This window comes from Dipodomys spectabilis, unplaced genomic scaffold (genome assembly GCF_019054845.1).
Source record: "Dipodomys spectabilis isolate Male_0828 unplaced genomic scaffold, ASM1905484v1 ptg000140l, whole genome shotgun sequence".
Classification (NCBI taxonomy): domain Eukaryota; kingdom Metazoa; phylum Chordata; class Mammalia; order Rodentia; family Heteromyidae; genus Dipodomys; species Dipodomys spectabilis.
In genome coordinates, this window is record NW_024870817.1 from 15423668 (window position 1) to 15436290 (window position 12623).

At 37.8% G+C, this 12623-nt stretch overlaps 1 protein-coding gene across 4 annotated transcripts in view; it reads left to right on the forward strand.

The window, feature by feature from the left end:
* Nucleotides 1–1826: 1826 nt before the first annotated feature.
* Nucleotides 1827–12623, forward strand: part of Tmem161b (transmembrane protein 161B) — a 61701-nt gene continuing 50904 nt past the window's right edge. Inside the window, exons 1-3 of one of the 4 annotated variants that reach the window (XM_042690805.1) lie at nucleotides 1827–1964; nucleotides 6129–6170; nucleotides 12452–12482. In XM_042690805.1, the coding sequence (XP_042546739.1) occupies nucleotides 12456–12482 (27 nt within the window). In that variant the 5' untranslated portion in view covers nucleotides 1827–1964; nucleotides 6129–6170; nucleotides 12452–12455. Of the gene's footprint in view, nucleotides 1965–6128; nucleotides 6171–12451; nucleotides 12502–12623 lie in introns of those variants that run through there. The other 3 variants (XM_042690804.1, XM_042690806.1, XM_042690807.1) reach the window with 3 other exon arrangements.

Below are 12623 nucleotides of genomic sequence, written 5' to 3' on the forward strand. Positions count from 1 at the left end.
TCAAAACCAGCTTTACAATGTCGGTGTGGGGGGGGGGGGGGTATGATTGGGTGGGGGGGAGTGGGGAGGCTGGGAAGGGAGGTGAAGGGTAAACAAAGGAGGAGGCTGCAATGCTTGGTAAGAAATGTATGCATTATCCTGTCCATGTAATTGTAACCCCTCTGTACAGTATGTTCTCAAATAAAATAAAATTAAATTAAAAAAAATTTTTGTGGTTATTGTTCTGTTGCTAAATTATAAACCTATTTTACAGACTTACTTAGCTTTTTGCCTCTAAGGTATGGCTTAGTTTTAATAGTTCTTTACATAAGTGGAATTCTATTGTGGTATTCTTTTATGAATTCCCATTTTATTCAACACGTTGTTAACAAGACTTATCATTTATTTTCTGAAGGGCAGAGAGTTGTTTCCAAGTTTCAATGTTATAAATAATACTAATATAATTGTTCTTGCTCATGTCTCCTGGTACACATTTTCCTAGGTCAAAGATCTCCATAACACCAATTCTTCCTATCCCACTTAAAACCATCTGCAGTTGCTCTGAGGCTTGCCTATGCCTATTTACAACCTTGCCCCAAAATAGTAGAAACAGAACCCACAGGGAAGTTCTGTATTGAACTCAACAGGATCTGTTCTTACAAAACTATTCCAGAGCCTCACTCCACTTCCAACTGTTTCTGTCACCATGATTCCTCTATCTTCTCAAATTGTCATACTGTATCTCTCCTCCCCCAATTTAAAGCAAAAACCACTATGTCATCACCTTGTCTTTGTGTCCTTTTCTAACAGAAACAACTGTTTCATGCCTGCTTCTTTTGGATATCTCAGAATTTTGATTTCTAGAATTTTAGGGCCATATATAACTTAGTATCAATTCCTTCTTGGTACTTTGACAAGGAAGATTAAAATTACCATCCATGGCCATCTTGCTTGATCAATCAGAAGGTTTTTTAGCTTCTCTCTCTTGCAACTGCATAACAGAACATGACAAATGTTATTCTGAACATAACTAAGGTAGCCACAACATAATCATGCCTACATTCTGAGATGCATCTCTGGGTTCAAGCCTGCCTCCAGAGCTGTCTAGTTATACCTAAATGAAAGGGCGAAAAGAGTGGATGGTAGTGAACGTGTCGGGGCAGGAGGGGGTGGGGGAGAGGAAGCATGTCACAGAACTATGGGTTCTAGGGGAAGTTTGACTTCTAGCCCCCGGGTAACTGTTACTGTCTTTTAGCCAAAACAAACTCGCCCACATCGAATGTGTTAAACGGGAAGCATTTTCTTCCTGGTGACTCGGTTCCTTTTGGCTTCGGGTCGTGTCTGTGATCAGCGAAGGAACCTCTCACTCCGATCCGGAGGAGTCACACGCAAGCCCCGAGCATCAGTCCACGGAGAGGGCGAGACCCGAGTCCACGGCAGAGTCAGGAAAACCAGAAGGCAGACGTGGAGTGGACGTGACCGCGACCACCCAGCATACACAGGGCCTGGCATCTCGGTCTCCACGCTCAGCAAACCACTGGGCCTGGGGTCAGCTCCCACGCCACCCCAGCCCAGGCTCCCTCACCTCCCGGAGCAAGGCGCGCCCACCTACCTCCGAGGCCGCTCCGGCTCCCAACCACGCCCCGCCCACTCCACCCACCCACCCACCCACCTGCCTGCGCCGCGCCTGCGCCGGCGCCTCCCGGTCTCAAGGTCAGCGCCGCCCCCCAGCCTCTACCCGAGCACCCGCGGAAGTGGCTTTAGAGGACGTCCTGCTTCGCCCCATCTCTGCGTGGCGCAGGGTCGCCGGCATGCTGGAGGAGGAGGAACTTCCTGTCCCGCGCGGGGAGAACTTCCGGTAGAGCCGGAAGCCCTGATCCCTGGCGGTTTCCCGAGCTTCCCCTCACGCAGCCTGGGGAGTGGAGATCCGGGGCGGTACTGGCGACTCCGGAGTGTCTAGTTCACGACCTGTCCTCGGCGCCATGGTGAGTCCTTCCGCGAGGACCGGTGGGACCCCTGTAGGGAGGAAAAGGCCCGGGCGGGGGCCGTGGGGAGGCGGTCCTCGGAGAGGAGCGGGGCCGGTGCGGGGCTCCGAATGGAGCCGGCTGCGGGGAGCCGTCGGGCCGGACCTCACCTGTCCTGCGGGCTGGGGCGCGGCGGGGCCGCGGCGGGGCGGGGGCGGGGGCACCCCGGGGGGGCAGCCTGCCCGCTGCGGGTCCTTTCTCCGTCCGGCCCGCGGCGCCAGGTGAAGAGCGTTGACCTTACCCGACCCCGCACCTCGGTCCCGCCAGCCCCTCCGCCGCCGCAGGACCGTGGGCAGCCATTGGAGACCTTAAGAAATTACCTCTGGGAAACAGAGTGCGGCCCCCTCCTAGACAGGAGCCAGCCACCCTCGTCATTGCAACGATCCCAGTCAAGTTATCTTCCAAACTTAGCTACTCCAGAGTCGGAAAAGGTGTCCGACTTGGGCTCCAGAGCCGGGTATGGTATGGGAGTAGGAACCACTGCGGTATCAGTTCCTCGAAGTGCAGGGCAAATGAGTCCAGGAGAGAACTCGATACGGGGGAACAGGTGGAAAGGAGTGATCATGGAGGACCGTAACCGGAGCCTGTTTCATTTTGAGGCCTTCCAGTTAGGGAGTTGTTAAAGAAGGTTTCTGTTTTCTGTATTGTTTTCAGGCTGAAGGTACTCCAGGACCGGAAGAAAGAGGATCTTAATCAAAATTGGGTTACTAAGGATTTAGTTCCCCGTAGCTTTGTGGGCCAGCAGGTCCACAAGCCATTTATGAAAGAAAGGATAGGAATTTCAAGGTTATGCTGGTACTCTCACCTAAGTGCCCTGGGGGAAGGGAGGGGGGGTGGATTCCATTCATTACATCATTTTCTGGAATTTTTTTTTTTTTAAACCTTACCTGCCTCCGAGATTGATGGGTTTTAGTACATTTCAGAGCCTTGTTAGGTACTTAACTACAGGAAAGATTTCAAACTCATATGAAGGAGCTTGTGTTTTAGCCTTCAGTATTGGCAGCCTCCTCTTTTGTATGATTTAGAAACTTACCTGAGTGTAAAAACAAAGACCTTCAACAGTTACTATGTCTCTCAACACTATATTTATATATGCATTGCAAATGTATGAATAGTACGGCTTATATTCTTTAACTTAATTGTGAAACTAGGCAAAGGGAACAATATAACTGGAAAGACCCAAAGCCTAATTTTCTAATTTTGTATAAGAAGGGAGACTATCAAAGAATACAATTGCTGAAATACATGATAACATGATTATAAGAGCTGCCAAATTATCTTACAAATTGGCTATACTATTTTTACTTTCACTTGCAGTAAACGAGAAGTTGTGTTGCTCAGCCTTGTCAGCATTTGGTATTATCTGTTCAGGATTTTGGCCATTCTGATACTTGTATATTGGTATCTTACAGTTTTGGGGGATTTTTTTTCTGCAGATTTTTAAAGAAGCAATTTTATTGATGTTAAATTTATATCTATTTTTTAAGGTCCTTGTAGTGTCCATTTAAACGTTGAAGTTCATTAATATCAGGCCTCCAACTTTGTTTTTCTTTATTATTGGCTATTCTGGGTCTTTTCCTTCTTATAAAATTTGTCAGCTTTTTTTCTACCCACCACTATTTTTTTTTTTTTTTTTTTTGCTTTTTTGGTTTCTTATATTCTTTTGTTTTTTGGTTGTATTGGGGTTTGAACCTAAAGCCTTGCACTTGCTAGGCAAATGCTCTACCTCTTGCTTGGGTCTTGTTCCCAGTCCTTTTGTTATTTTTCAGATAGAGTCTCATAGTTTTGCCTAGGGCTGACTTCCTACTGTGATCCTCATACCTCCCCATATGGCTGGGATTATTACAAATGTGCACCACCAGGCCCTGGCTCAGAGTTTTACTTTGAATTTTGTGGGGTTTTTTGTCATTATTGGCTTGTTTTGTTTGTTTTGTAGTTCTTTGGATCAAACCCAAGGCCTTGATATTTTAGGCAAATAATCTACCACAGAACTACATCCCTAGGCCCTATCCCTTATAAACTTTGGAAACAAGTTTTTTGGTATTGAAATTACTATTTCTCAGGATTTTGATTGCATATATAGATCAAATGGAGAAAGACTGACATCTTGACAATATTGACCCTTCTTATCCATGAGCACAGAGTAACTACATATATTTTGTTGTTTGGGTTTGATCTTAAGAGTCTTGTAGTTTTCTTTCAACAGATCTTATACATATTTTCTTAGATTTATATCGAGTTATTTAATTTTTTAAAAAATGTTGATGTAACAGTGGTATTTTAGTAGCAGTTCTGTGATGCTACACACACACACACACACAGAACCTAGAACATGACAGGCACGTGTTCTACTAACCTACATCTCTAGCCAAAATCACTTTTTTTTTTTTTTTTTGGTCAGTGGTAGGTCTGAACTCTGGGCCTGGGCACTGTCCCTCAGCTCTTCAGCTCAAAGCTAGCACTCTACCACTTGAGCCACAATGCCACTTCCTGCTTTTTCTGCTTATGTGGTGTTGAGGAATTGAATCAGGGCCTCATACATGCAAGGCAACCACTCTACCACTGAGCCACCTTCATAGCCTCCAAAATCACATTTTTAACTGCAAATTCTTCTTCATTGTTGGGAGATGGAAAAGTTACTAATTTTTGTATATTGACTTCTATTCTGAAATCTTGCTGTATTCACTTGTTGTTAGACTAATTATCTTTTGTATTGGAAGCATTAATCATGAAATTTAGAAAAACAAAACAATTTCAAATTTTGCTACTTTGATATTAAAGCTTAAAAATAAATACTAATGTCTGATTATAGTATATAATCTTTAATCAAGACACGTGAGTCTTTTTGTATGTGACTATTTCTAAAAATGATTGATGATAAAATAAGTACATGGCACAGAATGTCAGCTTGAATTAGAACTGGGTGACTTCTAGTTTGACTTAGCATTTCTGTGATTCTGAATGTATTAATTTGTAGATGTTGTTGATGTACAGTTAGTTGAATGTACATTGAAGGGACAATGGAAAGGATATTCAATATTTGTAGAATTCAAGAAGGAATTTACAAAGTGTTATTAGTCCAGATTTTTAAGGGCCAAGTAGAATTACTACAGAGGAGTAAAATTGAATTTTACTTTTCTTCAATAAGTAATAGTTACATATATTTTATTCTAAACTTAAAACTCATTTAGTCCTTTTGAAGTAATTAAATCTTGTGTAGATTTTTTTTTTTAATATTCATTTTACCGACATAGAAATGGAGGCACCACAAATTTAACCTGTCAAATTACACAGTTCCTGGTGATAAAATTTGACTTTCTAACCCAGTCACCTTGGCTCCTTTCTTTGTTTTCCAGTCTTGTTATCATTTATGTTTGATAAGTTTCCATTTGGAAGGGGATTGAATTTTGAGAGTTTAATTCAGTATTCAAAACTCAATCATTTTCCTATAAAAATATTATAATTAGAAATAGTTGCATTTTGTAGCTGTATAATTCAATTTCTAGAAAATCTTCTCAAGCCTAGTTAATATAGAGTGTCTTATATAATACTAGAGAAATTAATAATTACTGTCAGGCTATGCATAGTGACATTGCTTACTCAGATGCCAAACACATCTGCTACTGCTAAAAGAAATGAGAATACAGATTCTTTCATATCTTTGCTATCTTAGTTGCATCCAGTTAAGGCATTCCTTTACACTTGAGTAAGAGTCTCCCTTAGAGCTGGGGGTGAACTCTTAGTAATATTGATGAGTGAGAAACAAGTAGAAAAATTGGGGCTGAGGAGCTGTGATACACTAGAATTTCTTAATGAGCGTACGTATTTTGTGTGTCATTGTTCCAAGCCTGAATTATATCTATGTATTTCCTTTCCTGAGGGCTGTAAGAATAAGCTTGCTTTTTTTCTTTCTACTTGGATTCCTACTCGTGCACCTGTAACTTAGCTTTTTCCTGAGTTATAAGTATGTACTCTCATAGAGCACCTGGCCTTCCCTCCCATGTGATCACCAGACACGTTCCCTTGAAAGATTTTATTATTAGCATAATTTTCAAAGGCTCCTTTCCTATGTTAACATCTTAATACTCACCAACTATTTATTTACTTACTTATTTTCTTTCTCAGGTATCACAGGGAAAAGTAGAAGCCCAAGATCATAATAATAGAGTAAGTTCTTGGAAGTAGAGAGTTTGGATTATGAAGAGATGAGATTAATATAAATGGACACTGGAAAGAAAGAGGAAACTTTTTCCACCAGTGGAAATGGCCTATGAAGAAAGAACTTCAATAAACTGTTCAGCTCTATTTTTATACATACATGTTTGTAAACATGTTAATGTTGTAAATCCTTGACTCTGTAAGGGTATGGTGGTTTTTATTTATTTAACTTTGTTTTGTAGTCCTGGGAATTGAATCTAATATTTTGTCCATGTTAGACAAGTACTGTAGCAGTGAGTTAACACTCCCAGCCCTATTTCACTTTTTAAATGAATTTTATACTTTATCTTTGTGATGAAGAGAAACATTTTAAACTATTATATTTAGTTACTTCCTTGTGTATGTAGTTGCCTATATTTATCCTATACAGAGAGCTTAGCTAATTTTATTATCTTTTATTTGGTTCCTTTGTTACTGTTTGTCCTAATATAATACCCAGAAAAAGAAGTTAAAGTTTTTTCTTCTCAAAAGAAAAAGTACTGGCAGATTTCTTTCCAGCAGAATCAAAGCTTAATTTCTTGAAGGTTTAATGATTTTTATCATTCCAGAGGACTTTGGACACTTTTTTTCATGATGGTTATAAATGACTGATTTCAAAATATGTCAGATTCTTAGGTTCATGGGGACAAGGTCTCCCTATGTAGCAGGGGCTACACCTGCCTAGGATTATAGGTGTACACTACCACACAGGTTCCTCCCACCCCGAACCCTTATCAATTCCAGGACTTCATATATGTTAGGCATGATCTCTTCCACTGAGCTATATTCCCAGCCCCTCTTTCTATTGATAGCCCCAGTTTAAAAAAATAAAGTTTTGGTTATAAACAGAATGAGTCATTTAAAAAGGGAGAATTGACACAGGTGTTCAGTCAGATTTTAACGCAAAACAAAGTAAAATTATAGAATTTGTGGCATTCATAAGTCTTTCCTAAAAGAAATCCACAAACCACTAAATAGGATGAGAATGCTGGGTTGAAGGCCAAGTCTGCTACCTTATACTAATTTGGAACTCTAATTTCTTCTCAGAGCAAATATTATATATAAATGTTACATTTTCTTACAGGTGTTAGGTGATGTAATCTTTGTAAGGAACAGATTATTCATTGCCACTAGCAATAATTACATATCACAGGCTCTTATGGTGAAGTAGAAATGTTAAGTGCTTGAGTGCCAATGATTTATTTTGTATTTAGTTAAAATAATGTAGTCATAGATAAATCAGCTTGAGATTTTAGAGATCACTTATCATTTTGTTGATAAGGAATATGAGAATTAGAGATTTTCTAATTTATTTGTAGCTAGTGACGGAATTTATATTCCCAGCATGTTTAATTATTTAATACATTAGAACATTTACAATGAGTGCATTGCCTAAATGGTGACATCAAAGGTACACATTAAATTTTCTTGTTTTTTTTATATCTGACTTTAAATTTTGAGTTAAGCTTAATTTTATATTTTAACTTTGTTTAGTTAATATTTTTTAGTGTACTCAACAATATTTTTTTCGGTGGTGGGGCTTGAACTCTGGGCCTGGGCACTGTCCCTTAGCTATTCAGCTCCAGGCTAGCACTCTACCACTTCAGCCACAGTGCCACTTACAGTTTTCTGGTGGCTAATTGGAGTCTCACGTACTTTCCTGCTGGCTTTAAACTGTGATCCTCAGATCTCAGTCTCCTGAGTAGTTTAGGATTAATGGCATGAGCCATCGGCATCTGGCTCTCAACAAAATTTTAATTTTTAGTGTGTTGAAAGTATTTGTAACATCTGTTGCATTAAATTGAGGTTATCTCATAAAAACAAACCTTGTTCTCAGATCTATAAAAAGCAGATATTTTGTCTTTTGCTTTTAGACTACTTTTCTTTATGCTGAAATTCCTTGTATACTTCTGAATATAATTTTAAAAAAACAGGGAAATTTATGATTTATGTTTTTATCTATAAGGCAAATAGTTCAACATATTGGAAACCTGCCATGTCACTTTTCTGGAAAATTTAAAGATGAGATGAATATAATTTAATTGCAGGAGAGATCCTGAAACTAGTGATTATAGTTAGGAATGATGGTGGCTAGTTTGCAATTATACTGGGCTTTTTTGTTTTTGTTGTTTTTTTAAGTAAAAACTGGAAAGTCAAGAAAGGTTTTAAGACCTAGCTGAAATCGACTTAAATTGATTTGTAAGTGTCAAATGACTTGATTTATTGTTTTTGGTTAATGGCTAATAGTTTCTCTGAATATAGACCTGCAAGGTTTTCTATAGTGTCAAGGAAAAGTAAAAGAATTTAGGCTACATTCTTCCATTGAATCTTTTAGTGGTGTACTGAAACATTTGTGCATGTCTTGGCTAGACATGAAGCAACTTGTTAACTAACATCTTTTAAAATGATTCACTTCCATCCACATTTTAATGACTATGGCATTGTTCTATATGAGATGCTGCATAATTTGTTTAACCCACTGTAATTGAGAAATTATCTTTTAAAACAACTATTAATTTCACCACCAATGTGTTAAAATGGTTTATGAATTGTATTTAGTTTGAATGTCCTCTGTTCTTGTGAGAAAGTGTATTTATCTTTGCTCTGTTTAGTCTTCCACTTGCCTTATCACCTCTTTTTACATTTAATCAAATTCTGATAAATGACTATATATTGTCATCTTCGCCAGAAAGTCTGAAGCAGCTCTTTTTGAGCTGCTCTTTTTTTTTGCTTGTGCATTCTACTATGATTGTAGTTCTACTTATGACATTTTTGGTATGTTTAGGTATTTTATTGAAGATTGTTCATTTTTCACTTTAGTTTTTATTATTTTTCTAAATTAGAAAATAGCAAAAATGTCATGCTTGTACATTTTCCTCTGAAAAATTAAAAGCATTTTGTTCTTTGAATCATTGGTGCTGACAAACTAATTCTCTTTTAAGTTAATGTGCATTAATTATACAAGGAGAATTTCATGATGAAATTTCTATATGTTTATATACTGTATATTGATCAAACTCATAGCTCTGCCATTTTCCTTTATCTTCTTCCTCCCTTCCTAAAATAATCCCAACTGGTTTCATTGCTGTTACATACAAATAAACTACTTTGACCACATTTATCCTCATTCATTCTCTCCATTAATCCTATTGCCTCCCACTGGTACTTACCTTCTCAGTAGAACTCATGACATACTAATACTCTAAACAATTGTGTTTGAAAATCCATATGCCTGTTAATACAGTTCTATTTATCTATTTGTAGTATTGTTTTGATTTATTAAGAAATTGCTATTTTATAGATCAAGATAATACAGTATCAGCATTTCATATGAATCAATACATCAGTAAAATGATAAGTCAGTATTGCATATCAGTAGGCTATTTATTCCTTTATCTGCTTTTGTGCCCAATCGGCATCCTTCTGTAACCTCAGTTGCATGTTAGCACAAGTCTCCTTTTTAGTTCTATTTCATTTTTTAACTTTCAGTCTAATTTACTAAGTCTCTAAGTGTTATGGCATAAAACTGATAAAGTCAAGAATAGCCCATATAATCTACCCTAGGATAATAGTGATTGTCTGGGAGAGATTTTTTGCCTCTTTGTGATTTCTTTTTTTAACCACTATTGGTGGTAATTATAAAAATTTTATCCTTTGGATTTTAAACTGTCCTCAGTTTTGGTGAAGAAACTATTAAAGTAACCTTTTTTTTTTAAACCTCTCCAGCATCAATTCTCCAATTTCAAGATCTCTTTTCAGTTATACTGATTATGTTGGTAATCCTAATTTTTATTTTATGGCATTTTTCTCCTCACCTTGGTGTGGTTAGTCCTCAAAGATATCTCCCAAGCTTATCTTGTACTTTTCTATTCATGTAACCTTTTCAAAGTTAACTCCAGATCACTCATATCTCTGATGCAGTACCTACCTGCTAAATCATGCAGACTTGTAGTTGCTTGCAATCATTTATTTAAGTATTAACTGCTCTTACCTTTCTTTGAGAGTTTATCTCTTGTACTTATTCTGAGTTTGCTCAAACAATTGCTATAGCTGGTCATTTTTGTGCTTTCTTGTAATTCTATCATTCAGGAGGCTGAGTCAGGAGATGAGTTTGAGGCCATCCAGGGCTACATAGTGAAATCTTGTCTCAATAAAACAAATACTCAAAAGCAGGCTATATAAAAAGACTCTTGATTTGCTTTTCATTAGCTTGACCAACTGCATGTAACTTGTGAAGACTTCATTTTTCAAATTTAGTACATCGTTGTACTTTGATTCTATTTAGTGGGACAGAACATAAAGTTATACTTTTACCATGTTTAGTCTATTCTTGTTCCTTTAAATGAGAACATTGGTACCTTCAATGCTGTGTGTGTGTGTGTGTGTGTGTGTGTGTGTGTGTGTGTGTGCATACACAATGAATGTGTTGCTTTTACTACCTTTTTGGGGAAGAGGAGTAGTGTTGAGGACTTGAACCAGGGCCTTGTGCCTAGATTAATAACAGTTGTTTTCCCAAAATTTGTTTGACTTAGTTTCTTGGGCTTAAGATCCTGTAATTATTTCCAAAAACTTAAAAAGCCTGTGGTGTGTAATTCATAGTAAAATGTAGCCATCAATATTCTCTTTCCTTCTCCCTGTGATAGTGGTATATATTTTTATCCTTGTCCAGCTAGTTCAGCTGTCACCTTTGTGAACCAGATTTCCCCAGACCTCCTTTTTAAAGATATAATCACTCTTTTAACTTGGATTGTTCCTGTAACATTGGGAATTAACCTCTGCCATACCACTTATCACATTCTATTTTAGGTCAAGGTGAGAGGTGGTTAGCACTAAGGGTTAGATAAAACCAACACTGAATAAAGAAATGAATTACATCCTTTCACCTTGAATTTAAATGTCGGTCAGTTCCAAGATCTGCTGTATACTAGTTTTTAGCCAAAACAATTATATGTACATATCACAAAAGAGTAATTTTTACATAGGATTTTTTGTTGTTGTTGTTTGTTTTGTTTTCTTTTGTTTTTGGTGACAGTCCTAGGGCTTGAACTCTGGGCTTGAACTGAGCTTTTGTAGTCAAGATTAACACTACCACTTGAGCCACAGCTCCACTTGGCTTTTATGGTGGTTAATTAAAGGGAAGAGTCTTATGGTCTTTTTTGCTTAGGTTGGGTTTGAACTGGGATCTTTAGATCTTAGCCTCCTGAGTAGCTGATTATTGGCAGGAGCCACTGGCACCTGGCATTTTTTACTTGGAGATAAAGTCTCTTGAACTTTCTTTCCCAGGCTGGCTTGAATTGGGATTCTCAGATCTCAGCCTCTTGAGTAGTTAGGATTACAGGCATGAGCCACCAGCTCTAATTTCTGTGTTCTAGGAAACCAAAGATGCAAGAAAAGTACTCTGTGTAGGAAGCCTGGCTGAGGCTTGTCAACCTTCTTTCAGACCTTAGCTTGCCTATCCATGTCTAATATTCTGCCAGTCATCCAAATAAAAACATTTTGAAATAAACTTTGAGACATTGTCATCTTTGGTGTTCAGTCTCACTGAAGGTTGATTGATTTCCTTCTAAATTAGTCTATCTTTGGTCATTCTTCTTAGTTTCAACTGCTTTTTATTCTTAATCTTTCTCATTATGCACTTCAGTATCAGATATCCTTACCTGTTACATTATTTCATACTGCTCTCTCAACTGCCTGTTAAGATTTACTCAGTTTCTCTATCCTTTTTCTGTGCTCTTAAACTTTTTATTTTATTTAAACTATAACCCTCCAGATTTAAGCCTCTTGAGTAGATAGGTTACAGGTGTGAGCCACTGCTGCGCAGCATCATTACTTTTTTCTCTTTGCTGTCTTAGTGAACTAACTGCTCATTGATGGCAGTTGCTGGTGATCTAAGACCCCACCATTTAATTTGTTGCACAATAAATGTTTATGTAAAGCACTGACTTTAGTGCAAAAAAGCAGTGAGTAATTGTTTGTTATAACTGAATAGCTCTAAGATTTTTATTGTTTGCATCTTGTATTCTTCATTTGTAAATTGTTCAGAGATGGTTTGTTTAAATGCTTAATGTGTAAATTCTAAATTTTATATGTAGCGAGTTGAAATTGGAGTAAAAAATTATTTGAGCATGTCTAAGAAATCTGTTTGAACATGTCTAGCAATCAATTACTAAAACATGTAAACAGTTGAGAAACAGAAAGTAGGAAATATATTGAGTAACATCTCTTCTTTTTCTCCTTCCTAACTTATTCAGGGAGATGAAAATTGAAACCATTTGGAGTGGTGTGAGTCCCAAGTTTATATGTAAATATGTTTTCTAATGGTAAACAATGTGTGCTTTGTTTCAATCTGATTGTCAGCAGGAGAGCTAGTTTAATGAAACATAACAAAATTCTAACTCCATGGAGGTTGATACAGTATTCAGA